The sequence below is a fragment of the Trichosurus vulpecula genome, chromosome 7 (assembly GCF_011100635.1).
Source record: "Trichosurus vulpecula isolate mTriVul1 chromosome 7, mTriVul1.pri, whole genome shotgun sequence".
In the NCBI taxonomy this organism is placed as follows: Eukaryota; Metazoa; Chordata; class Mammalia; order Diprotodontia; family Phalangeridae; genus Trichosurus; species Trichosurus vulpecula.
The window spans coordinates 108590604-108618138 of NC_050579.1; the positions used below are offsets into that span (position 1 = coordinate 108590604).

The 27535-nt window shown below is 40.0% G+C and overlaps 1 protein-coding gene across 2 annotated transcripts in view; it reads right to left on the reverse strand.

The window, feature by feature from the left end:
- SASH1 (SAM and SH3 domain containing 1) overlaps positions 1–27535 on the reverse strand; it is a 232954-nt gene that overhangs the window by 35360 nt on the left and 170059 nt on the right. The window contains exons 9-11 of one of the 2 annotated variants that reach the window (XM_036765879.1): positions 14644–14776; positions 7512–7858; positions 1175–1249 (exon numbers count right to left, since the gene is read on the reverse strand). In XM_036765879.1, coding sequence (XP_036621774.1) covers positions 1175–1249; positions 7512–7858; positions 14644–14776 — 555 coding nt within the window. Of the gene's footprint in view, positions 1–1174; positions 1250–7022; positions 7859–14643; positions 14777–27535 lie in introns of both variants that reach the window. The other variant, XM_036765878.1, reaches the window with a different exon arrangement.

Consider the following 27535-nt stretch of genomic DNA (forward strand, 5'->3'; position numbering starts at 1 on the left):
CAAAAACTAAATAAAGAGGGTTTATTCTTTCTCTCACCCTTCCTCCCCAAATACGACAATTTAATTCTTCCTCTCAAAATCAAAATTTCTTTTATGGACATTTTAGTTGACTCCTGCTAGCAGAAAGAGAAAGCATATTGACTATGCATATTTTTTTTCTTTTTTTAATGTGGGTGGGAGGGAGAGAAAATAAATGCTCATTAATTTTTTAAAAAATTAACAATTTTAATAATAATAATTATAATAAGTATTTTCATATCAATTCTTAGGAATAACAGCAAACCACCTATAAAATGATCTTATTAAGACTGAAAGAAAATACAACTCAGGGAGACGACTTCTATACCCTAGTCCTATAACTTGGCTCTCCCCAGTGTTCCCAGGAAATGTCAACACACTCAGGGTGTCTGGTATGTCCCTTTGTAATCTACCCAGTGAAACTGGGTCCATCTGAGGGCCTTTTATGCCAAGATGACCTAGAGTCAACAGCTCTTGTGGATTACATGCGTTTGGCCTATAACAGAGCTGACCCTTAGATTTATAGCTACAAGGCTAGAGTCAGGCTCAAATACAGGAGTTGCTCTATCCCTGTGAGGTTCCAGAAATACTCAGAATGGAATGGAGCAGAGAAAGGTTGAAAGGCCTTCCTGCTAGACACTGAGCATTCCAAATGGAGCTTGGCTTCTACTGCTCTAGGGTGGCCACTTTTTTTATCGCAGCATCCAGGTAATTATTTTCTTCCCTGTGCTCAAGCATCTGCCATCTCCCCATGTGTATATGTTTCAGGTACTTCAAACTGGTCGTAAAGAATTCTGTGGATACAGAAATGACTAAATCTAAAGGAGCAAAATACTTCTAATACTTCTAACTTTAATAATAACAACAACAAAAGAACGTGGTAATAAAGGCATCAAAGATCTCTTGTCCTCTAAGCTAACAGAAGGAAAGATGGACAGAAGCCATAGAGGATCATTATTCATTTTCTATGGTGCAGTGGGAAGCATTAAGGTTGCTGATATAGAGCCCTCTTTCAAAAAAAGATTTAGGCTCCTTGCAAGGAAAAAAAAAGCAACAGCCATACAGTATAAATTCTTAGAGATTTTAAATCTGAAACTTTCTCTGCAGCTATATCACTTGAAACCAAATCATTTGTTTTCCCTTGTCTTGCACTCACCATTGGGTCAGAAGTATTATTCCCAATGTGCAGAGAACGATTTGTCAAGTCAAATCCTCCGAAACTGCAGGTCCTCTGCGGAAAGGACAGGGTAGGATACAGGTTAAACACAGGCAGAAAGGCAGAACAAACCCCACAGTAAATGCATTTCCCATTTGCAGAACACCACTGAATCACAAATGGCTTTACAGGGATGGTAGCTGGAATGAGAAATGATGAGAAATCTCATGATTCATGTGGTGAAGAAACCTAGTTCATCTTGCCCTTTTCACGGGACACGGAATCTTGCCCAGACCCAGAGTTTCTAAAGTTCAGGATCTCCTTAATATGCTAAAAATCATCTGGTTTGAAGAAAATCTCCAATTATTCCATGTAGTAAGAGTTCCAGTCTCTGGGCAACCAGATTTCAACATCCATCCCTGAACTACCCCCTCAGATTGGCCAAATGCAGTAATGGAAAATTTATGAATATTTACAATGGGATCCAGAAACTCTGGCAGGGGCATTAGGGAGAGCTGTGGGGGTCACTCTAAGAGACCATGAGCTCTAGTCTTCCTCAACGTATTACATTTATATTTTTTTAGAGACATAAACACCAAACAGAAGGGAAAAACAGGTGATGTTGAGAGTGGTCCAATTTGGATAACAGGATCACTTACTCACTGCTGTATGCTCCAGCCAAAAGCCCTATTAATGTGAAGATCATGGGATAGTAGATGTGGTGCTGGAAGGGACCCTAGAGAAACCTAGTCCAACTCCCTCTGTTTTACAGAAGAAAATACTAAGGCCTAAAAAGGTTGACTAAATTGCCCAAGGTCATAAGGTAGTAACTATAATTTAATTAGTTATAGCATTACTTCTCTCCCCAAAGCAAATGGGTTGAAGCAACCCCATCAATAAATAAAAGCCGCATCTTCCACAAAATTTTTTTTTGAATGATAAGTATTATTGTGGACCAGCTTCTTTAAGCTCAACTACTTACAAAACACTGTTGTCTTTAAAGTACAAAATCAAAACCACAGAACTTTAGAGCTGAAAGTGACCTGTGAGATCATCTTGTCCAACCTTTCCTGGTACAGCTGTTCAAATTGAGCAAAAGAGGAAACTTTTGAACCGCCTCTTGGGGGAAAGATACTTCAGTGAGCTGGCTAGAGAGGAGTGATTTTACATTTCCTAGCCCTGGTTTGTATTACATGCTATTTTTCTAAGAAAAGACACCTAACTGTTCAGGAAAATGAAAAAAAAATACAATATTCTTGAGTGTGAGTAAAATGAGCGGTGGCATAGGAATCAAAAAATTCAAAAATAGATTTGTATTCGATACTTTTTCAAAGCATTTTCTTAATAGTTATGACAATGATAGCATTTGGAAGAAAAAATGTTTGCAGAAATACATAAAGATCCTTACCAACATAGCTCACTGTAAGTAAATTAAAATTATAGAATTTTAAAATTTATTGAATTGGACATTAATTTGTTTTGAGGACATGATATCTTCAGGTTGACTATGTTGAGAACACTCTCACAACCCTTTGGCAAATAGTACTTCCTTCCACTATCTTTATTCAATAGTGAAAATAAGTTGGGGGAGTAAATTCTGGGATCCTCAGTCATGGCTGGTGTCACTGGACTCTAAGGAATATGACAAATTCTTGTGGCCTTGGGAAGTGTGAGATGTGGGGAATGTGGTAGAATGGAGGTGCCAGAGTGACAAAAGAGCATTGGTAATTGGTATTTTACAGACCAAATATGAGATTTTGTCAAATATAACTTTACTTTCACGCCTTAGGCTGACATATTTCTACAAACACTCTCATGCCTAATAATACAATGTCACAGAGGTTACCACCATTTTCTTCTTTTACCTTGCCAAAAAAATTAAACTTCACCAATGTAGAGATTCTCTCCCTACCCCCGCCAAATTTTTTCTAATTTCTTAACAAGTGGTTGGGGAAATAGAATTAAGTTTAGAACTAAGTTGGCTGGGATACATCTACGTTACAAAGTGAGTGAAGGATACCATGTATGCAAAAGATATTCACCAACTCAATTAGGCAAACCATTGCATGACTGGACCCAACGCGGATAATCTTTAATATTAATTCTTCTCCATCTCCTTATGCTATCAAAAAGACTTTCTTAATGATAGAAAAGACATTTTCTTGAGCTCTGGTGAGCTTTCCTCTGACTTACTGCTTCCTAGTTACAGGATGGCTTACAGATGCCTCATCACTTTATGGCTTTGCAACATCTTGCTTTAAGCCAGAGTAAGCTACTGCAGATACCAGGACCCAGTATGTGATTTCTAATGCAAATGAAATAATTTCCAAAGAATCTGGGTTAACATGATGACTGCAATAAATTAAAGGCTTATTTAAATTTTTATGGGCCTGGTTAGTGTAGAAGTTATAATATTCCTTTTTTCTTTTGCCATCTTCCAATGACTACCAAAGGATACACTGACACAGTCCAAATATATATTTGGATAGATACAGAGAGCTAGTAAAAGGAGTTTAGGCCTAACACTCAAACCACAAGTTAGAGGATGGGGGTGATTCTCGACTATAAAATACAATCTTATTTCTCCTGTTCTTAACCCCTTAATGAGCTAAGAAGCCTGGAGTCAGCTTTGTCTCTACAGAAATATATCAGCCTAAGGTATGAAAATAAATTATCTTTGACAAAAATCTCATATTGGGTCCATAAAATACTAGGTTTTTAAGAGTAGTCCTTGATGAATAGATAAAATAAGAAACTGCTAAATCTTTTCTTAAAAACTATCTGACAGAATCATACTTGGACCTTATGAATAACTAATGCCCTAGCTGACAATTTCTAACACTTAAATCTCTTTTCTTTATAATTCTGAAAACATTCAAATCCATGGGTGAGGAGGGTTTTTCCATGGAATGGTCATGCAGTTGAAATGTTTTATTATTATGTACAAAAAAACAACCACCAAGAGGAAAAAAACAAAAACAAAAAACTTGACAAGATTCTCAAATTTCATGCATGTTTATACCATCAAAACCAAAATTAAATGATTAAATCAAAGGCAAGACAGGTGACCACTTTCACTGAAAACAAAGGCATTGTCATTGCCTTGAGGTTGCAATAAGCAAATCTAGCATTTGGAAAAGGTAAGAAATTCAAGGTTGAAAAATCATAGAGAGCTGCAGTACTTTGGGACAAGAAATGAGAAGTACATGAAATGGTGAGTGTTATGAACTCCTTAAGGGAAGCTGCAAAGAATATGAACTTGTGACTTCTCTTCAAAAAAAAAAAATAGAGGGGCTCACTTGCATTTCTTTGACTAAGCAACGTGGAGGTGTCCTTTAGTCTGGGAGGAAGGGCAGATGCACAAAATGTCATTCTTCCTAACTCCCATTACTAATCTGTCAATGAAATTATCATCCAGAACCATGCCACACAACCCCTGTGTAAAGGCAAATAAGCTGCAATTATTTAGCCTCACACCAATATTGTTGGCATATAAAGTCAAAACAATTCATAACACCAATTTTATGAAAAATTCCAGCATTGAAAAGATGCTTTCATAGATAATCACAGATCTAGAACTGGAAAGAATCTTTGAGACCATTTAGTCCAGGGGTAGAGAACCTGTGGCCTCAAGGCCATAAGTTCCCCATGAAATCTAGCCCAACCCTCTCATTGAGTCCCTAAGAAGTTAAGTGGCTTGCCCAAGGTCAGAGTGGTATTAAGCAACAGAAGAAGGATTTGAACCTAGGTCCTCAGACTCCAGAGCTAGTGTTCTTTCCACTGCAGGCTACCCTCTAGGAGGTCCAGTTCAGTGTCAGGGAAGACTCAATCAATGAATTGATATGAATGAACACCAGGGAGAGTTTCTTGAGGAATAACACCATTTATCATGACAATATAACAGAACAGAGCCACTATGGCTCCAAACTATTCATTCTGGGTGCTAGTTTGCATCATTAAGTGCTCTTTTATACTACAGGGTGATTAACCGGTTAATGGAGAAGAACCAGATTATATGTAGATCATTTTTTCACTTTAAAAAAGGTTGATGGGAAATCTACAAGGAGTGCTGACATATTGAAAAGAAAGAATCCAACTGTGACTGCTTAAGCTATTTATTTTTGTTTGTTTATTTATTTTTCCCTCCCCCTATTAGAATGTGAATTCTTTGAGAGTAGGGACGGTCTTCATTTTCTAGTAGTATCCCAGTGTTTAGCATAGTGCTTTGTCATTTATTCATTCAATAAAAAATTTCTTTTAAAAGCACTTACAATGTGCCTGGCACTGTGTTAAGCAAGCTATGGGGTACAAAGGAAGGCAAAAGACAGTCCCTGCTCTCTTGAGGATCTCAGAGTCTAATGGAGGGGACAACATACTAATAAACTATAGACAGGATAGTTTAGAAGTAATCAATAAAGGGAAAGCACTTTATAAATAAAAAGAAAAGACTTTAGCTGGGATTGGAAGTCATATAACACTAGGTAACTTGTGGCATAAGGGAAGACCATATAACGGGGATAGATGAGTAAATGAATGGTGTAGAAAGTCACAGAATCTTTGAACTTTTAGGAATATTAAAGCTCTAAATTCCCAGTTTTATAGATGAGGACTGTATGAGGAAACAGAAGTCCAGAGTTACAAGTCAATTGTCATAGGAGAGCCAGGACAGGAATACTAAAAATGAATGTAAAAGTCAACATAATCAGAGGTAGGATGACCTAGTAAATAGAGAGCCAATCTCTGAGTCACACAAACTGTGTCAACTTTGACACATAATGGCTATGTGACCCTGGTCAAGTCACTTGGCTTCTCAGTGGTCCCAATCTCTAAGACTCCAGGTCTCTAAGACCTGGTAGAGTAGGTAAGGTAGAGTTTCCTAAATGGGAGATCTCTATATGAATTAAGTCACATACACACACCAACTTAATTGTGTAGTTCTCTGAAATAAGTGACTATGGTACAGATGAAAGGGCACTGAATTTGGAGGCAGTTGAGCTGGGTTCAAATTCTAGGTTCTTCCCTTTGCTACCTTGCATAAATCACGCCTCAGTATTTTAAAGAGTTTGGCCTAAATGATCTCTCCAGAGATGCTGGAGAACACGAAATCCAGTACTACGTAATCTAGCACCTTCAAATTCATGTTTTTTCTCATCCTCACAAGATTTCCAAGCCTGTATGAAGACAGAGATTTCTAATTAAATTTATTTTTCTTTTATGAGAACCTTTAAGAGATCTAAGTGAACTAAATGGGGCCTGATAATTTTTATTTTGCTTTTATATTTAAGGTTTTTTTCCTTCTCCTTAAAATATCCATATTTTTACAATGTTCTTTTTAAGTGAAATCTTTCCCAGTGCTCATTTCCTCTGAGCACTGATCCTTGAGTCTCAAGCATCTTTTTAAAAAATAAATTTTAAATAAATTTTAAAGTCTCAATTTTTTTATGATACATCTTTTTGGGGTGGGGGTGAAGAATAGTTCTCTAATAAGAGCTAAAGATATCAAGTTTCAAAGCAAAAACAGCTACTGAGAAAGAATCAAAAGTGCAAATGAGTCCCATGGTGACTGGAATTTCCTCCCTGGATCGCTATGTCTATATTTAGCTTTAATCTAAAAACCTGACCACCTCAGGTGTCAAGGAGACAACACAACAACTCAAAGGAGAAAACTATTACTAAATGAAAGGGCAGGTGGCTGTTCTGAGGGGATGGTAGAATGGACCCAGATATGAAGGAGTGAAAGAGAGAAGGAAGGAAGGAAGAGAAAACAGATGGAGGAGATTCCAGAGTACTTCACTGCAACCTCAAAGGAATTACAAGGCCATCTTAACGACCAGCTCCTTTGACTCACAGACTTCTGGTGGATTCTCAAGAGAACCCGTTTAGTACAGCGGTCCACCGTGGCGGCCCACTTCCTGTGTGCCTCTTCTTCCTCCTCGAGCAAGCACCGCCTCAGGTCCTGCTTGTCGGCTTTGCTTAGGGTCCTGTCCGTGACAGGCCGCACCAGCTGGGTCAGGTTGAGGTGGCTATACAGGCTCCGCTCTACCACATAGGTGATATTGAACTCGCTGACTGAGGTGCGCCCCCGCAGCCTTCTACTGGGGAAGCTGCAGCCGCCTCCCCCTTTGGGTTTCTGCCGGAGCAGCTGCAGGTCGCAAGTGGTTGCACTTAGGCCCTTTCTAGAGGGGCGCTGGCAGAGAAAAGCTCGGGAACAGGAATAATTAGTATCCATTTTCTTTAGCCGGATCTGCTTCCTGACACTCTGGACCTCCTCTAGGGACACCAGAAGGTGATGCTTATGTCGATTGCTGTCATAAAAGCAAACGCTTTCGGTACTTACCCCGTGACTTAAGGAACCAAGACCTTTCTTCATCTCCCCCTCTGTGAGGGAGCGGCAGACCTTCTGGGTCTTCTCTTCCTCTGGATAAGAGAAAAATGTCCCCATCTTTTTAGGAGGCTTTATCAGGCCGCGGCCATCTCCTTTGCTAAAGGTTTTAACCAGCTTTCGGCCTGCACCCCAGGTGTCCAGGCTGCTGGATGAAGGTGAGGTGGTAAAGGAGTCCGAATCATCCTCTGGTGGCTTCTCAATGGAGCCATCGAAGTAGAATGGCTTCTTGTGAACTCCAGAGTAGAGAGCTGACCTTTCATCCAGGATTGGAGAGCTGGCAATGGGATGATCCTCCACACCTGGAGGGGGAATGAAACAGTATGCATCTTACAAATACACCTTCTGGATTCATTATCACTTTGCTTATTTTTGTGTTGTATCTCCCATTAGAATGGAAGATCCTTGAGGGCAGAGAATATTTTTGTCTTTCTTTGTATCCCCAGCTGTTAGCACAGGGCCTGGTATGCAGTAAATACTTAATAAATGCTTTTTGCTTGACTACTGGCTCTTCGACAAACTGTATTGTGCATAGCTAGCTAAGCTCCTGTACCAAATTCCCTCTCTTGCACTCCGACCCTTTGTGCCTCTTACACTCACTCTACGCCCCAATATACATTGAAAGCAAAGAACATTACCTTACTATGTAACTGAATGCATGGATGTACACAAAGCTTTGTTTGATCATACTTTGCCCCTATAAATATTTTAAATCTGATCCTCTCTATAGAACTAAAAGTAACAACTCAATTTAAAATTGTCATTTATAATTGACAAGACTAGCTGTTATCAACTTATTGCTTAGCATTTAAAGATAATTTTCCTCCCTCACTGTTTTAAAGCTTGGGCTTCAGAAGGCTGCACTTAGAATCAATCCTCTTCCTAAACTATCCTTTGCTCCATTCTATGCTCATTCCAGTTGGCTACTGTAGGGTGGTTGATGAATGCCAGGTGGCCTATGCTGAATTTTTATTAGTGAACTTGAGGTCTGAGCAGCTAGATCCCCAGGTAGGGGGGAATTTGGTGGGTAGAACCTTAAAGGGTTATATTTTGCAAATGCAGTTAATGAACGATCTGTAGTTAACCAGCAAAACACACAGTACCCAGTATACCCAGTGACCTTGGCCAAATGTTCCCATCAATACCAGCAAAGTCACTAAGTCAGGAGAGCATACAGGGCACTGACATGCAAGCAGACACATCCAGCATTCTATCAGATTTCCAGGATTCCAATGTGTATCACTGCCCTAAGTGTTCCCTGGTGCCAGGTATCTAGTTAAGCCCCACAGAACCCATGGAAAGGTCTGGACTTGCTGGCTTGCAGGGATGGGGGTGTGGGTTCACTTGCGTCCTTTCCTGTATGTCTTATGTGAACAGATGTAAGAAAAGAAGTAGGTCAAATTGTGGGTGTACCGAGCCTGGCTGTGTCCCTCTAATTACGCGAAGGAAATTTTCTAACACCACAGCTTTCCACCAGCTGAAATTTTAAAGAGGAAAAAAGTAAAAAGCTTCTTGGAACAGAGGGATGGCACTAAATATAACAGCTGGGACAAGAGCATTGGTGAGAAACTAGACGTGGGAGCTGAAAGGGAGAAGCTTTCATTGGAGATGAGTGACCAAAATCATAACAAAGCCTTTCATTGTTAAAAGCCTTTTTGTAATTTTTATATGCTACAATTTTAGCCTAGGACTATGGTATAAGAGAAAATGTCACCACAGCAAGCAACCGAAGAGCTGTCTTATAATGAATTAAAGAAGAAAAAAAAGAGATTAACAAGTATGCACACATGAAGTCACAAATTCTTTCTAACCTAGAGCTCAGTTCCATTTACTAGAATAATTGGGCTCATGGGATTGATTTTGGGCAACTTTGGTTTTCCACAAACCTCAGGGTCCCTTTAACCAACGGAATACAGGCCTCAATTTTGTAGCTTCTTAGTGTAACGGGAGCCCTCTTCCCAGAGCTATTAACCAAACGATTCCAACGATATGGATCCTAGTACAGCTTCCTGGTACCATGAGAACACCAAACTACAGAGTTTATGATTAGGTTTCCAAATCTTCCAAACCAGGAAAGATAACAAGACACTTTGCATTTGCTCTTCTGGCTACCTGGTTGCTGAAACTGGTAGGGCCCCCCAGTCTTAACTTATGATAGGTATTTATCTATTAGTCTTTAAGCACTCTAGTTCAAGCCAAAGTGGCCAATCTGCTGCTCCCTGGCAAGGGACATCTCTTGTCTCCATGCTTTTTTGTACAGTCTGTTCCCATTGCCAGTCTCTTAGAATCCTTCAAGTTCAGTTTCAACACCACTTCTTACACAAGGCCTACCCTGGTTCTCCCCTAAAAAGCTTGTGTTTACTCTGAGTATACAATATTAAATGTGTTTGTTCATATTCATATATATAATTGCACATTTTATCCCCCTGCCAGTCCCAAAATAAAGGAAGGGACAACTTCAATTTTGTCTTTGAAAACAAGTGTTTAGTGCAATGCCTGATACATAGTGAGTACTACCCTCAGACCCTGACTGTATCTTTGGAGATCACCCCTACCCACAAGAAGTTAATCCATTCAGTTTTGGCACTTAGCTCTCAAGATGAACTATCCCGAATGGTGAGTGTGAAAGAGTTTTGAAAACTCATTATATTTTGTTGGCCCTAGACTATGCTTTAACTCCCATACAGTCATCCAGAAAAACAAAAACAAAAAACACAGGCTACCACATGGAAGCATTTTGCTATCTGCATGGACATACAAATAACCTTTTATCTGCTCCTCCCCGTCCCTGGGCAGCCCCCAACAATTTCTATCTCTTCGTCTTGCTCTAGGAGCAAGAATCAAACCAACCTTACCAGTATTACAGGAAATGGTTTGACAACTGAATACATTTATAAGGCTCTACTCAATTCATATGACTCCCCCAGCCAAAATTTCTCTGAACCCTAATCTACTACATGTGTTGTATCCCTCAACTCCACTCCTGAGTCTCTGGATTGCTCCATCATTCACTGGCTGCCTTCCTATCCTGGAAGTTCCCTCCACTCCTATGGCTCCCTCCTTCCACTGGTGAGTTCCTCCCAGAAGCTCTATTTTGAGGAATTCCCCAGGCCAATTATCCTTCACTCCTCTCTTTATTCTGCTCCTGATTCTCTGGACTTTACCACCATTCCTTTTCCAACTTCCCCCTAACCCCGACCTTGCTTTTTAGCTCTTTTTATAAGTTGTCTTCCCCCATTAGAATGTAAGTTTTTTGAGGGCAGGGACTGTCTTTTTGCTTGTATTTGTATCCTCAGGACTTAACATAGTGTCTGGCACATAGTAAATGCTTAATAAATGCTTGTTGACTTGACTAGAATGTAAACTCTTTGAGGACAGGCATGGTTTCCCTTTTGTGTTTCTATACCTGAGTGCCTGACATATACAGTAGGCACTTAATCAATGCTGATTCATTGATTCCTTCAGTAAATGAATATTGAAGGAATGAATGAGATGTTGGTGCTCATGGATGCAGCCAAAATTCTTTTTAGGGAGATGGAGCCACTAGTCTGGGGAACCATGGATTTCAGCCAGCTGTGAAGAGACACAGCTGGAACCTTAGGGACAGAAATAGGATAAAAGAAGTGCCAGTTATAGAAAGGTGAATGGGTAGGGACTTAACTTAGTCTAAAACGGTCCAAGGGATATGGAGCAGCCAGGTCTGGGAGAGATGTCTCCTATCTAACCGTAGGATTGCCTCATCAAATGCTGTCTTGTATTTGATTATGAAATCAGGTGGCATGCATATGTATATGTCATGCATGACTTTTACGTTCAGAAATTCATAATCTGGAAGTCAATTCAACTGAAATCTGGCAACCATAGCCAGATATAGCCATAACGGCGCTCTTGACATAAAGGTGCTATGCTCCAAGATGACCTCTTGCTGGAAATTTTACCCTCAGGAAACTCGGGCATCTTTGTTATTACCTATCCAAGTCTTGTTCTTTTAAAATACAAATATACTTCAAAGGGGTAACATATTAATCAGAAACAATCTTCAACACCACAATGAAAACTAACTCATCAGCTTACCTTCTTATAAGACTAATTGGCCCACAACACTTGTGAGTTTAGGCAGAACCAGATTAAAATGTAGCTCCTATCTGATTTTAATTGGGTGGATATATTAATAATAAAAAAGAAATATAAAAAATACTTAGAAGAGGTCAAAACACTAGGAAAAGAGGAGTTCTTATATGGAGAGAAAAAAAGAGTCACTTTTGAAACATGGGGCACTGAGCTAGAGAGGCAGGCTTATTAATAATAGCTACAATGATAATAGCAGCTGACATTTTTATTATGCTTTACTATTTTATGCTGTGGCCACCATCAAGATACCCAGTACCTGGAAGCAAGGGTGACAGCAGAAAAACATAAAAACAACAGAAATAGGAGGCTACCAGTTTCATAATATCATGTGTAACTCAGAAACTTCTGGGGACCAACTATAAATGCCACCTCCAGAGTCCTAGAAATCAGAGGTAATTCAAAGCACTCAAACCCTACTTCCCTTACTTTTGCCCCAGACACTCAGATATTCAGCCACATTTCAAGGATCTGTGATTTCTTGGGTGTAGGAACTCTCTCTGCCAACTCGGATCACAACCTGTCCATGACTAAGTAGATAAATCTCAGAGATCTCTCTCTGATAGCTCTGAAGCTCAGGCAATTTAAGTGATTTGTCTGTAGTCACACAGCTAGTAAATGTCAGAGGCAAAACTTGAGTCCAGCTCTTCCTGACCCTAGCATGGCATATCTATCACCATCTATTGTTAGAGTAATGGTTTTGGAGCCAGAAGACCTAAGTTTCAAGCTCTGTTCAACCACTTATTACATGGGGGATACTGAGCAAGTGACTTAATCCGTCAGGGGCTATAAAATGAGAGGACTGGTTGGGGGTAACTTCTAAAGTCCCCACCATTTGTAAGTCTATGAACCCATGACCTTAAATCCAGAGTTCTGGATTTAAGCTGATTCTGAACCCTATACATATACCAAAGCAAATGGATGGTCATCTTGCTATAATCCATACAAGCATTAGGATTCCTTATTGTTTTGGTAAATCAGGCATTGAAAGAACTCTTTTTAAGTTTCCAGGAACCCTTGTATTTGCCTCTATGATACAAAGGTAGAATTCGAGACCTGCTGTCGGAGCCATTCCCATCATTCCTCAGATTGCTCCTATCCCTTTCTCTTCCTTGGCTACATGGCTCTTGACCCAGGCTGAGACTCCTCTGTGATGCCACTGTTGCAACAAGGCTCTTTTGAAGCATACCTGGGATCTCTCCTCATTAATGCAATGTGACACCATGGCCCCCTGTCACAATATGGATTGGAAAGGCAGCTCTGGGCTCCCATTAACAATAGTTATTGCATTTGAAGAAATCTAAAGCAATTTTCAGGCCAATGAGGAACAGGGGAAGGAGCATGTTCATCATTTGCCTCTAAAACTAAATTCTATCTCTTCATATGTAATTTTTTTTCTCTTCTCCCTATTTTGCCTTTAAGAAACATTCTATTTACCCCACTTAATTTATGCACAACACTATATTAAAAAAAAACAACAAAAAAAGCCTGTAACATAACAGAAGACTGATGCTGAGAAATGTCTGCTGTGCCATAACACAAATAGTTCCACCTGGCTATCAGAATAATACCTGCCATAGTGCAGGTAGATAGGAGTATAGCGAGAACACATAGCTGACACCTAGGCCTGTCTCGCTAGTTGAAATCTACACTGGGTCTGAAGCAAAAGGTATGAAAACAAAAATTAAAACAAAATCAGATTTTTAAAAAGAGCTCTATACTTCTGAACCTGTCCATAAAACAAATCTCTTTCTCTCAGTCTCTGTCTCTCTCTCCCCCATGCACTTCCTCCCACATTCCTCCTCTCTTTCTGCCTCTCCCTTCTTTCCCTTTCAAAATGTCTCTGGGGAATTTGAACCAAAACAATCAACAGGAAGCCCTCATCCTATCCAATAAGTGGAAATTCCTTTCTCTCCTCTACTTCAGCTTCAGTTTGTGCAATGAAAAGCCTCGTAAAGACAAGGAAAACAATCGACTGGTCCCAAGTTTGCATCCTCACCAACCAAAAACTTAAGTAGCACATTACATTTTAACAAGTGAGGCCCTCAAACTGAATAACCTGAGTAAGCAATCTCCTTATTTACAGTAACCGCTCCAAACAAGAAACTTTATTTTTATATGACATCAGTTTTATAAAAGAGTCTCACAAGGTCACAAGACCTATAAATGCACACCATCAACACAAAGAGTCATAAGGTCAGTGCTGAAGCTGCCATAATCAAGCTTTAAACTGTACTTGTTACAATGGCAGAAGCTGACATCTCCCTAGCTACTAATTTTTTAGCCTAATGACTCAGTGGGACAAAAGGATCCCTTTAAGGGCCCATTAGAATCTGATGCCGTTAAAGAAAAAAACCCACTTAACTTAAGCCCGAATTTGTTTACTGGGCTTGCAAAAAAAAAAAAAAAAAGGAAAAAAGAAAGAAAGTGAAACCCACAAATCAACACAGGGGAAATCTGAAGGGGCGCTGAAGATACTCCAATTATATTGCCAGCTAAAATTAGTGCTCAAGATACGTCTGTCAAACTAAGATCTGAGTTCACTGGGCAGGAGTCATGGCCCATTCTTTTTTCTTTATGGTGTAATTTACTCAGTTTTGACACTCAGTATGTTATGTAAGAGCAATAGTAAGAAAGTATGAGGCAGATGGAAAAAAAAAAAAGACAGCAGTGCCAAACTTGACGACAGCTCTTAAAAATGGGGACTATAAAGGAATCGGTATATAGTGACCATGCCCCCTTTTGTCACTATCAAACTATACGGGTACCCTAAACATTTCTTGATTATACAGGATGCCTTACTGGACTATTTTTAGAACACTGGCTTAGTAACTTATAGACACACTCCTTTCCATTAGCTCTTACTCAGATCTCAAAATATGATTCCTTCTTGAAAGCAACACTTTAAATTGAAAATCTGATTTATTTTGGAAGAACTATGGTGAAGTTTGCTTTTTACCTTCAGTGCTGGGTTTTTTCATTTCTTCCACCCTAATGAGTTTCTTTCTGACTCTTCGAGTAGAATTTACCAGCTTGTGTAACCTCTTAAACTTCACCGACTCCTCTGTTTCATCATCCGATTGTTCTCTTGACTGGCAAAGAAACAAAGGAAAAGTTAATCAAATAATTGCTTCATGGCTTAATCCTAGTTTATCCCCACCTCACCACCCATCTGAATTTAGGCGATTCAGTGATGGAATCTGTGGTACCAAGTAAAAGGCTTCTTTTAAAAAAACAACAACAGAATGTTGACTGGCTTCACAAAGCTGCACCTACCATTTTAACGACTAGGTCAGCGTAAAATCAGGTCCTATGCCCCCAGATACACATTCTTGACCTCGGATTGAGTTTCATGTATTTGATCTCAACTACTTTCATGTCCGCTTTTAGTGTAACTCAGGCAGGACTCTCCTCTCCAGGGCTCTTCTTGTAATTCCAGTTATGCTGCTGTGGTTTGGGTCAGGCACTCATCTGTCTGGCCCGTCAGAACTAGCTGCTGAACGTGGTCACCAACTACTTCTCCCCAACTGAAAATCTGTTGACTTTTTCCAGTCCTCCCAGAAAATCAAAACCAGCCGGGCAGGAAGGAGGAAGAGATGCGAAAGCTCTCGTATCCCATCTGTGAGTAACAACACCCTGCCACATTGCAGCCAGTCCTCGTCCCTCTCCAGCCCCTTTCTGAAGGCTAGCATGAGGACAGACCCAGCATTCCTCTGACAATGACCAAGGGAAAATTCTGACCTTTTCCAGCTATACAGTACAGTCCATATTCCCCAGCATCCCATTTCGTTTCGCATCGGATCAAGTATGCTCAGTCCCAGCTGTTTTCCCTCAAGTATCAAACATTACAGAGACAAAAAAAATTCACTCTCCAGCAGCAGTGACACAAGCTAAAACAATCCTTTCCTTGTGAACGGGCCGAGGGCTTCATTTTCGAGCCAGCTCCCACATTCAATATGTTATTTCCTCTGTTCTATCTGCTCAGAAAGCTTAGGAAAAAAGAAAGGAGTTTCCCTTAAAATGACAGCAAAGGACTGGCCCCGGTGCACGAGTGCATTCCAAGGGAGCAAAGGCAGAGCACAGCTGGACCAAGGCACGCAAGTACAGGATACCTCACTGGCTTTGCCTGGGCTCCAGCCCACCTAATCCTGCACATCCGCCTGAAGCTGGCATCTTGATTCCACTTCCTTGCAACTCTTTCTACTCTTTAATGAAAAGACGTTTAAAAGCACAGTCTAAGTAGGCATGTGCAAAACTACACAACAATCCTATCAATTACTAATCACAAGGCTAACAACCACAAAGACAAGCAGCAATTGGCAAAGGATGGTCTGGGAGAAGAAGAACGAAACTTCCGGAAAGGAAGGGTAGTGTATTATACCATCACTGACATCCTGCATGACCAGGAATAAATCCCTTTTGACAATTAATCAATCATCATATTTATTGAGAACATTCCAACTATGAACAAACCACTGGTCTGGGTGTTTGGTGGTTATTTTGGCCTCAATTTCTGTATCAGAGAAATGGGTGCATTTTGGATTACTACCAATCTCATGACTGAGATTGAATTATAATACCCTTATTGTAGCCAGTAGGTTCAGCTTCTTTAAAATTTCTAGCAAGCAGCAACACTGACTAGTTTGATTTCATATTTTATTTCCTTTACTCATGCTGGCTGAATTTGCCAATGGGTAGTGAAATGGCCAAAAAGTAGCTAACTAGAGGAGGAGAGATTATTAACCTATAGTCTGATTAATCAGTCCCTTAAAAATCTCCAGTTGCCTCTATCTTATATGATAAGTCCTTCTGGCAAATGCCTATTTTGAAGCAATTGGGGCAAGTAGGTGGCCCAGTGGATAGAGTGCCAGACCTGGAGTCAGCTAGATTTAGCATCTTCCTGATCTCAAATCTGGCCTCACACACTTACTAGCTGTATGACCCTGGGCAAGTCACTTAATCCTGTGTGCCTCAATTTTTTCATCTGTCAAATGAGCTGCAGAAGGAAATGGCAAACCACTCAAGTATCTTTGCCAAGAAAACCTCAAGTGGGGTCACAAAGAGTTGGACAGGACTTGAAAAATGACTTAACAACATATGAACTTTTCAGGCACTCTGTTTCCTTAATGTAAAACAAAAGTTAGGGGCAGCTAGGTAGTGCAGTGAGTAGAACACTAGCCCTGGAGACAGGAGGACCTGAGTTCAAATCAGGCCTCAGACACTTGACACACTTACTAGCTGTGTGACCTTGGGCAAGTCACTTAACTCCCAATTGCCCTGCCTTTCCCCCTCCAAAAAAAACAAAAAACAAAAGTTAAGCTTTTCTAACGCAGAAAGGCTCAGAATTATAAACCCCAAATTCTGGAAACAGAGAAGGAAGTGTGAGATAAGCATGTGAACTAGATTTGCCAAATCTATTCAAAGAATTGTTAGTAGTTTGTTTCAAATCAGGACAGTCACTGATAATTCAAGATGCTTACTGATGTGATCTAGGTTTTTGGAAGGTGAAGCAACAAAGGCAAAAAGCAATAGGATGTAGAAAGTTACAGAAACAATCTTTGGTTCTCGATACAAAGCATCTGCTAGAATGGTATGCCATCGCTGCAAAGCCTCCAGAGGAGAAATCAAATATAGTTAAACCATGACAACAGATTGAATGGCAATGGCTGTTCTGAGGGCCTAGTTTCCTACGCCCAGCTTCATTTTGTTGGAAAATAATATATTCCAGGTACTTGTTAATTGCTTTCACATGCTCCATCTATTTTTGAGAAACTTGAGCTCTTTAGGACTTTGAACCAATGCTATTTTTACTTTCTTAGAGGAAGAAGGTTCTGGAGGTGTATAGCATACCAAGTCTCAACTCAAGGCAGTCAAGAACTTTCTGTTGGAAACTAGACAAGATAGATACAGCTGGAAATGCTCATTATGGAGCAGCTATCCTGCTAGCCAAGAGATTAAAAATGTTAAATGAAAGCAAAGTCATTGGGGGTGGGGGGAGAGGGAGAGGCTTATTTCTGGAAAGGTCTCTCTTGACAGCTTACAAGTCACTTTGGCTCCAAACTAAATCCAAGGGATGCTCTTTACTGGGAAGGTGATGACTTCTCACTTCCTCCTCAATGAAAAAAAGTTGGTCTTAGAGAATGAACGCTTGATAAAAAACAATTTTAGAAGTTGCCTTTGCAGAAAGACAGGAAGAAAGAAAGAAGTGGGGGGGGGGGGAAGAAAAAAAACAAAGGGAGAAAAGAAAGTGATTTCCCCAGCAGTATAAGCATTTATTAAATTCCTACTGCATGCAAAAGTCCTCCACCTAGCACTGAAGTGCATACAAAGATAGCTAAGACCAGATCTCTGTCCAAGTTAAGATGAGAGGTGATCTTTGCCATTGAAGAGATAAATATACACCCCTAAAAATCCATGTTTTCAATCATTTTTCAGTCATGTCCAACTCTTTGTGACCCCATTTGGGGTTTAATAGAGTGATTTGCCATTTCTTCCTCCAACTCATTTTTACAGATGAGGAAACTAAGGCAAACAGGTTAAGTCATTTCCTCATGGTTACACAGTAAGTGTCTGAGTTCAAATTTGAACTCAGGAAGATGAGTCTTCCTGACTCCAGGTCTGGCGCTCTATCCACTGCACCACCTAGCTACCTTAATTGCTTCAAAATGGGCATTTGCCAAGAAGACTTACATCTATTCTCAAAAGAGTGCTTATTTCCCATTGTGTCTCCTAATTTGGGAAATACATGACCACAGACAGGAAAAAAAAATGTATGTATAGAAAAGAGCCACTGAAAACTTCCAGTGCAAAGTAACTTTTTTGGGAATAAAAGACAATCTACAAAGGGTAAAGAATGGCTTCCTGTTGGAAAAGTTACACAAGAGTTGGAAAAAAACCCAACGCTTAAATAGCTATATGCAAATATGTACACACATATATGTACATAATACATACCTATGCACATGTCAATTCCAATACTGAAACTTAACTGTTAGAGGTCAAGGCATATTCTGTAACAACTTGACAGAGGTTACTAAATTACCATGTATTTTGCCATTGTTCCATTATTCCTTAACTGTGAAAAGTTTAGCATCAGCCTCTACTTCTTGTCTCCTCAAAGAGCAACTTGCCCATGCTAAGTGATGAGAAAAAATGGATTTACAGCACTGTAAATAGAAGCATAACTCCTTTCCAGCTTTGCTGCTGCAGATTTTTCCACCAGAAAGCCCATATGGCTCAACTTTTAATTATTTTGGCTAATGCTATATGTAGTAATTCTGTGGTGAATGCTTAAGTGTTTCATTTCTAGTTTCCATGGCAACATTACATCAGATTGCAGACAGCTGGCTCCACAGTTTTAAACCATAACAAATTGACCAAGCCAATACACAAAACTAGTTGCTTTAAAGAGATAGCACGCCATTCAAGGGGCCAGGGCGTTGAATGAGGAACCTAAGGGGCCGATTTGGCAGGCAGAGGAGGGCGGGGCCTCCTTCCTTCTCAGCTTCATTTGGAACAAGTGCATCCTTGACACATCTGCAATGTTCTAATAGCAAAGACATTGAGCCAGCTTGGAGAACTTTTTATTACACAACCACATAAAGGACTACAGGGAAACAGGAACCAAATTAACAGCATCTGTAAAGCTGAGGTTGGGAGGACAGAGTAAACTAAAAGTGGTCCCATCCCGCTAACTGCTCAACTCTGGCCTGTTGCTGCCGGCTTGGTAATAGTGCCTTCACTCCAAGTGATGCTAAATGATTCCTGCAACCACTATGCCACAGAAAGTGCCTTCTCCAAAACTACGGGCACAACAGCTCTGTTCATGTATATACAGAATGCTCTATAGCAGATGTGGAAATGACCCTAGAAGTAGCAACTCCTGCTCCCCCGGAGAACCACCATAGAAGATGGGAGCCACAAGGATATCCTGAGCTGAAATGTAACTTCTGAGCTTGCTATCTTTCTTCCGAGGAAAAGAAGTGCCACTTACACTATATAGGTCAAATTCACTTAATCTCTAGGTCTAGGAAGGAAAAAAAAACACTACAAAATACTGAAAACAGGATTCTTGGGCTCTGTGAATTTGTTTGTAAAAATATTTTGATCACAAGATAATTGATTCTTTCAATATAAGTCATTTCCTCTGTAATTCTATGTGTTAAATTTTATGCCTGTAATAATGTTCTGAGAAGAGATCCAGGAATTTTATTAAATTGCTGGGAGGAAGGAAGGAAGGAAGGAAGGAAGGAAGGAAGGAAGGAAGGAAGGAAGGAAGGAAGGAAGGAAAGAGTGAGAAAGGAAAGAAGGAAAGAGAAAGAGAGAAAGAAGGAAAGAGAGAAAGAGAAAGAAAGAGAGAAAGGAAGGAAGGAATGAAAGAAGAAAGAGAGAAAAAAACTACTGAACTAAACACCCAGGAAATGACTTTGAAACCTGACATTTTACTTTCAACAGCAATTTTTTGAAAAGAGGAAATACTGCAAATCAGATACATATTTCAAACACTTGGATACATTTTAATATAAGCAATCAATTAACTAGCATTTATTAAGTGCCTCCTATATGCCAGCCTGTATGCTAGGGCTAAAAAGACAAAAGGAAGTTCTAAGAAACGAAATTAATTTACAATTTTAATCAAAAGCAATGGACAACTCTAATCTTTCAGTGCCTTCAAAGTTAAGAAGCATTTCCCACTTGGCTAAAGTTTTCATATACACTCTTTCCCTTTATTCAAAATAATCCTCACAGTTAACTAACCAACAACAAAAACACCACCCCCAAATCAGTTACACATAAATGTACTAGGAAAAGAAGGTGAGGAATGGAGGAAACTGGATACAAGTAGCAATTCCCAGAAAATAATAGAATAAAGGAGAAGAGACAAAGGAAAGAGTGGTCTGAGGAAAAGCAATCAGGAAGCTTTTTCTCTCACAGAGATAAGACGCATATCTTTTCATTTCATGCTACATAATTAACGACTTACCGGCTTAGGCATTTAGTAGGCCTGAGGCACAGATCTGGAAGTCTCCCCGCTCCCTCCCACCCCCCTCCCCAAATCCAAGGATTTCTTAATTTCTGTTCTGTCAGGTCCACAGTCTCAAATAGAAGATTAGGCACTAGGTGAACCTGCCTCTCTCAAAAATTACATTATCAAATAGGCTCCAGTGTCACAGTTTAAGATGAAGAAAGAAAAAAAAAAGGGGGGGGGGTAGAAAAAAAAAGATCCCGGGTTCAATTAGCTTCTTTCTGTTCCCTGACTGATTCCCCAGTTACTTGCTAACTGCATAACTTGCAAGAAAGGCATAAGTCATCAGCTCTAAGCAAATCTTCTATTCACCACAAGGAAAAAAGGGAGTGTTGTAGATGGCAAACAATCCCTGTTTTCACTGCCGAAGGCTCAATGACCTCTTGCTGGCCTCCAGTTCCTTAATTACTGTCTATGGAATTTCAGTAAAAGAAAAGAAGAAGAAATAGAGAATGTGTGCAGATCCAGGATTAGGACTGGCTCAAAAAAAAAAAAAAGATTGTGAGGCCAGGACATAGAGGAAATACAGCTCAGCTTTAAAAAAGTTCCTCTTTTGAAACATTCCCCCCAAAGAACCCCATGTAAGGGAGTCACCACTATTGAAAATAGATGCTTTCTAGGTTATTTTTGAGAGGGCCAGAATTAAAACTTATGATTTTGGTTTCCCTGGGGAGCTGTTGCTTTTTCATACCTTTCCCTACACCTCCGGGCACTCACCCACACTTTCTGTTTTAACTACTATAAAAAATAACTTGGATGTTTTAACCTCCCTTGGTGCCACGGACACTCTCTAATTGTTCTGATCATAATTTCAGGCCAGCTGAGCTTTCTTTCCATGTTGAACCATGCACATGAGGCCTGTGTCACAAGACGGACAGTTCGTTTTCTCAAAGGTCCCCAGGGAGACCCAGGCACATGCTGTTATTTTAACAGAAAATGGTATAAACAAGACAGCACTGAACTTTCACCAATAAAAGCCACATAAAATCTTCCTGACTTTAATTACACAGAAAGCATTAACCGATTTTTAGCTACTATGTGGAACTGGACTCCTTCAGTCAGGCAGGTAGTTTATCCCACCTGCAAAGCTTCTCTCTCATAATCCTGTACCCATCATTCCTAAGTTATTCTCTAGAGTGTGCCATACAACAAAAAATTCTTAATTTGCATTGTACTTACTGGCAGAGGCTCAGAGAATATTTTACAAGTTTCTAAGCAATAAAATTATTCATCATATCCATTCTATCATGGAGACAGAAAATGTAGCCCGATAGATAGATAGCTAGCTAGATAGATAGAACATTTATTGCTTGCGATGTGCCAGGACTATGCTCAAGCTCACCATCATAGGGAAGGATACCTCTTGTGTTACTGCCTTTAGACACTGTTGAAAACCTGTGGCTCTAAGTGGCCAAAAGATTTGAACAACCAGTTTTCAAACAAGTTGTAAGTCAAGAGTTCTTCATCTTTTTTGTGTGTCATGAACCCCTTTCGTAATTTGATGAAACCTATCAGCCCCTTCTCAGGATAAGGTTTTTAAATGCATTAAATAAAATAAATAGACCAGGTGTAGGGGAGTACAGTTCTGTGGAGCTCGAGTCTGGGAGTTCTGAACTGCAACAGGTTAAGCTAATTAGTTGTCTATACTGAGTCTGTCACAGAAGGTCACCAGGCTGCCTTAGCAGGGAGGAAATGACCAGTTCAGAAAAATAGAGAAGGTGAAAGCTTTTGTACCAGTCTGCAGTGGAATCAGGCCCATGAGTGGCTGCCGCACTTCCAGGCTGGGGTCGACAAGGAGACTGAGTCTCATGTTAATTAACCAAAATAAACTAAAATATGTACTATTACAAGGAAAACCAAATTATATTGAAATGCCATTATCAAAATATTTTTAAGAAATTCATGGACCTCAAGTTAAGAACCCTTGAATATAAACTCAAATAAGTTTGGAATATAGTTAAGTAACAGGTGCCAAGGTCAGACATATAAAGCCACCTTTCAGTGAGCACAGCATTCTCAAGAACTCTGACTTGCAAGTCTTGGGGTATCTGGTGTTATCTGGTCCTCTTGTGCATACTGCACCTTTGGGAACATGCCCACAGAATGCCACTGATCAATGATTCTATAGATATAGGAGGGACAGATACATGTTCCCTACATCAAAGCCAATGAAGAGTAAAAAAATCTAGATCATGTCCTTCAGCAGTATGCATGTGATGAGGTCTTACAAGTGGTTCATTAGATTAACTGAAGTTATGAAATATGTTTAGGGATATTTTATGGGGAATGAAGGAGCAGGGGACAAGTCACCTCCTATCCTTTGAAACGTTATATATAAGAGTACAGGTTTGGAACCTGTAGGACTGAAGGCTTGGTCGGGGTTCTAGAGGTACCAGGTTTTTTACACTCCCCTACCCTCCCCCCATTGCAAAACACATTAAATATGAATAGAACTGTCACTAGCCTAAAGTATATCTGGGGATAATTCAGTGAAGGTCTACATTGGGAGCCTAACAATCAGAAAGGAAGGTAGTAGTCATGGATATGAAGCAGCGGGAAGGGAGCAGTTAGAGTACAAAGTGCCATCGAATGACCTGGAAGGTATCTTAAAGGTCACCAAGTTCAGCTCCCCTCATTTTACAATTAGGAAACCTGAGGACTGAAGAGGTTGTGATCAATCAACCTCTGTCATCTCTGTCCTCCCTCTCTCAAAGAACTCTAAGCCAACACCAAGTCTAATACTCTATCCTATGTTCCACTTCTGACTCACAACTTCCAAGGGAAAGAAAGCTACAATTTCCACTCCTCAGTGACAAAATGGTAGCAAAGGCTCACCACTGTAGGCAAGCACACCTCTTAGGTTCCTTCCCTGAAAAAACTTTTGAAAAGCTGAGAGTTAAAAAGCAGCCCAAGGGATCTGAACCAAACGTCTCCAAAATAAGAAAGGTGTAATAAAGTGGAAAGAAACTAAACATGGCATCTTTCTTTTCAGTAGACTCATGGTATACTGTTAGCCAAGATTGCTATGGCTTTTGTTGATGTGATAAGAGAAAGTACTAGGCAAGGCAAGGCAAAGTAGGAAGTAATTAGGATGTTAAAAAAGTGCATTAATAAAACATTAAAGAAAATAAAACCTAAGAGCTTCATGTTGTATCTGTCTATTAATCAAACTCCCATTTGTGTCTTTAACTCAACTAAGGAATGGGAATTCAGAAAAGCACCACTAAGCAAAAGTAAAAACAGAGATATAGGAAGATATGTGGCACCAATGTACGAGTGACCCCGAGTTCCCCACATTCTGAGCACCTTCTCCTATTGACCAAAGGCAAAATATAAACCTAACCAGAGATACACCGAAGCTGACTATTACTGATGTTATTGCCCTCGGTAAATAGCGTGTGACATTAATCAACAACCTCCCTGTGGCCTTCCTTTTCTGCTCCAAGATCGATTTCATAATCTCTCCAACGTGCCTAATCTCCAATGGTCCAAAGGAGCCATCTCCCATTCAAGGTCACTCTCTACCTTGGGGGCAATATATTGGCTTCTGCCTCACTGCATGACCAGGTCTCAAAAACATGGGAATGTTATGCTTTTCCCAAACTGATTTATCAGTAGTATAGTATACTACCATAGCCAGGGCTTTCTGGGAACAGTAATAGGATTCATGTATGATGCTTGATGTTTATAAGAAAAATTAGCCCCCCTATTTAAGTAAATTAGTATTGCTAAAAATGTGTTTATGAGTTGCCAGAAGTAACTATACAAAATCTGAAACACATTGCGTTTTTTCGCAAAGGAGTCAGGAAAGGATTCAAGTCGATTTAGTAAGAAATATTTTGCTCATTAGCTGGTGACATCATTGCCCTCTGAAATTAGAGGGAAATTTTTTTGTTAGCTGTATGGAAAAAAGATGAGATTCCATTCTTCTCCCAGGGGTGCAGTGTTAACTCTGAAACAATCTCTTAGGCAGTTTCAAAGTTTAACTAGTTATAGCAAAATCTAAAAGAAGACATAGGAAATAACTATAATCTCCTTCGGGAAAGGCTTGCCATCCCTGAATACATTTATGGTACATTTATAATATCAACCATAAAACCAAAAGAATAAATGGATTCACAACATATTACATATAGCAATAATACCTCCTGCCCACTTGAACTCATAGGACTTCAATATTTTATCACTCTCAATAAGATTATTCCTGTATTCTCATAAGGGATAAGGGTGAAGAATAAAAATGTTCATCTTGAGAGATCCCTCAGGTGCTATGTAAAGTCTTAGAGAGCCAATTATTTTAAATGAGGCCTTCAAAAGTAGTCCCCAACTCCCATACCTTCAGAAGCCCTGTGGTGAAGAACCAGATCCTATAACCTTGATGATATCAGAATCCCTCCAGTTCACAACTCTCCTCTGATCAGCTTGGGTGTGTGCCTGGACTTTCCATCGTTTGTCAATGGGACCCACAATCAAGCAATCAAAATGCATTTATTAATCACCTACTATATACCAGGGACTGTGCTATGCATTGACGATATAAAGACAAAAATTAATCAATGCCTGCCTTCACGGAGCTTATATTCTCAAGGAGGAGACAACATGAAACGTATATGTAGCATGTACATATAAGTATGTGTAAAGCAAATGGAAGGCAGTTTGGAGGATAGGCCTACTAGAAGCTGAGAGGATCAGAAAAGGCCCCACATAAGAGGTGGTGCTTCAGCTGAGCTTTGATGGGAACTAGGGTTTATAAACAGTAGAGGTAGGGAGAGGATGCATCCCAGGCATAAGGGATAGCCAAAGCAAAGGCATAGCTATGTCTTCATTTTCTATGGTGGAGGGAGAGGGGTAAAGGTTGAGAGAGAAAAGAATCAAAGTCTTCCAATGCTATGGAAATCTTCAGAAATCTCTCCCATAGGAGCTTGCTTCAACCTAGGTTCCCATCCACATGCCAGAGAATGAGTTTTTGGAATTACAGAGCCCCCCAAAACTCTCAATTAAGGATACAAAAGAGCTGTTGAAAGAAAAGAAACTAAAATTCTCTCTCTTCTCTTTTCTCCTCCTTTCTCTCTCTCTCTCTCTCTCTCTCTCTCTCTCTCTCTCTCTCTCTCTCTCACACACACACACACACACACACACACACGCACACACACACACACACACCACCTACCAATGATGTAGCTGATAAAATGATAGACATGGAGTCAGGAAACCTTTGTTCAGTTCCTTCCTTGGATTCTTGTTAGCTGTACAATCATGGATAAATCAATCAACTATCTACTCTGCACCTCAGTTTTCTCACCTATAAAATGGTTATCCTAACAATAGCCCACTCACAAGGTTGTTGTGAGGAAAGGGCTTTTGCTAACCTTAAAGTGCTATGTAAATGTTTAAGTCACTATTATTATTATTCCCAAGGGAAGAAAAGTGACAAATTAGATTCTAGCATTGCACTGTACCACGGAAAAAAGGATGATTCAGAATGTGGCTGCCAAGTGGGGCAATTACAGTGCAAGCAATGTTTGAGGCTCTTCATTTCTGGAGATGATGAAGGTTTTGTCCCAGAAGCAATAAGTCTCAGAGGGGACTGGGTGGTGGTAGAGAAGCCACATAACTTTTATGGCCTCCCTGACTGGCTGATTCATTGAGTAGACATGATGGGCTACCCAGACGATGCTGCTAAATATCCTTGTCTAGCCAAAAGTGGATGTGGAAAAATGGAAACTGAACAGTGCTAAATGGCAGCCAGAGGCAAGTGCATTCACAAAGCTCACTTCTATAAAGCAATCTGCTAATGTACCTTTAAAACAGTAGCGGTCATTTGTCAGGGAGATAGTAAAGAGGACTGAAGGATAATTTACAACATTCTGGTCTAGGATTCTGTCCTTGCCTTTAATAGAATTCCCTGAAATGCTTCCAGGATTAGTACTAAGCACGTTTAATGGAAATTTAAAACTCAGTTCTTAAGAAGCACAATGTCAATTCTTATTCAGAATCAGAATCCTGTTTAAAGCTCTAAAGGATCATAGAAACAGAACTGTAACCAAACTGGTTCAGAGATCCAATGCCCTCATTTTCCATCTGAGGAAAGGCTCAGAGAAGTCACATGACCAGTATTGGTCATACACTGGCATCATTGGAACTGGAATGCCTATTTCTCAATCACTAATTCAACAATCTTTCCAACAGTCAGAGGTGTTTTCTAGGAAGTAAAAAAAAAAGTTTTGGGGGACAGAATCATATACTTGATGCACAATTCAAAAATTAAGTGCCTTCTAACCAGTCCTTAAGGAACTTACGTTCTAGTGGGGGTGGAAGTATGATGTGCCCGGATAAGTACAATACAAAATTAAGAGTACAATAGGGCAAAGGAGAAATCCAAAGTGTTCTAAGGAAAAATTTGACAAGGGATAGAACACCTTCAGCTTGAGAAGACCAAGGAGGATTCAGAGAGGCAGCAACTGAATTCAACCTTAAGGAAGAAAAGGAATTTAATGGGTAGAGTCGAGGAGATCATAGATTACAGATGTGGAGAGTGACCCCATAAATACAGAGAAGTGGGAAAAGACAGACCAAGGCCAGGTAACAGTTCGTCTGTTCTAATGATAGCTAAATAGGTTAAAAAATGTTCTTCAAGGACAAAAGTATTCCAGGACGTGGGTCACAGTACGTATGGCTAGAGAGTAACATACGCCTGGCTCTCTCCCTTCTAATGAGTAAAATTTGGCATGATTTTCAAATATGTCCACATGGCAAGTATGGCGATCAAACTTGTCTTATTAGTTGTCTGTGTATTTTGGATACCAAACCCTTACATGAGAAATCC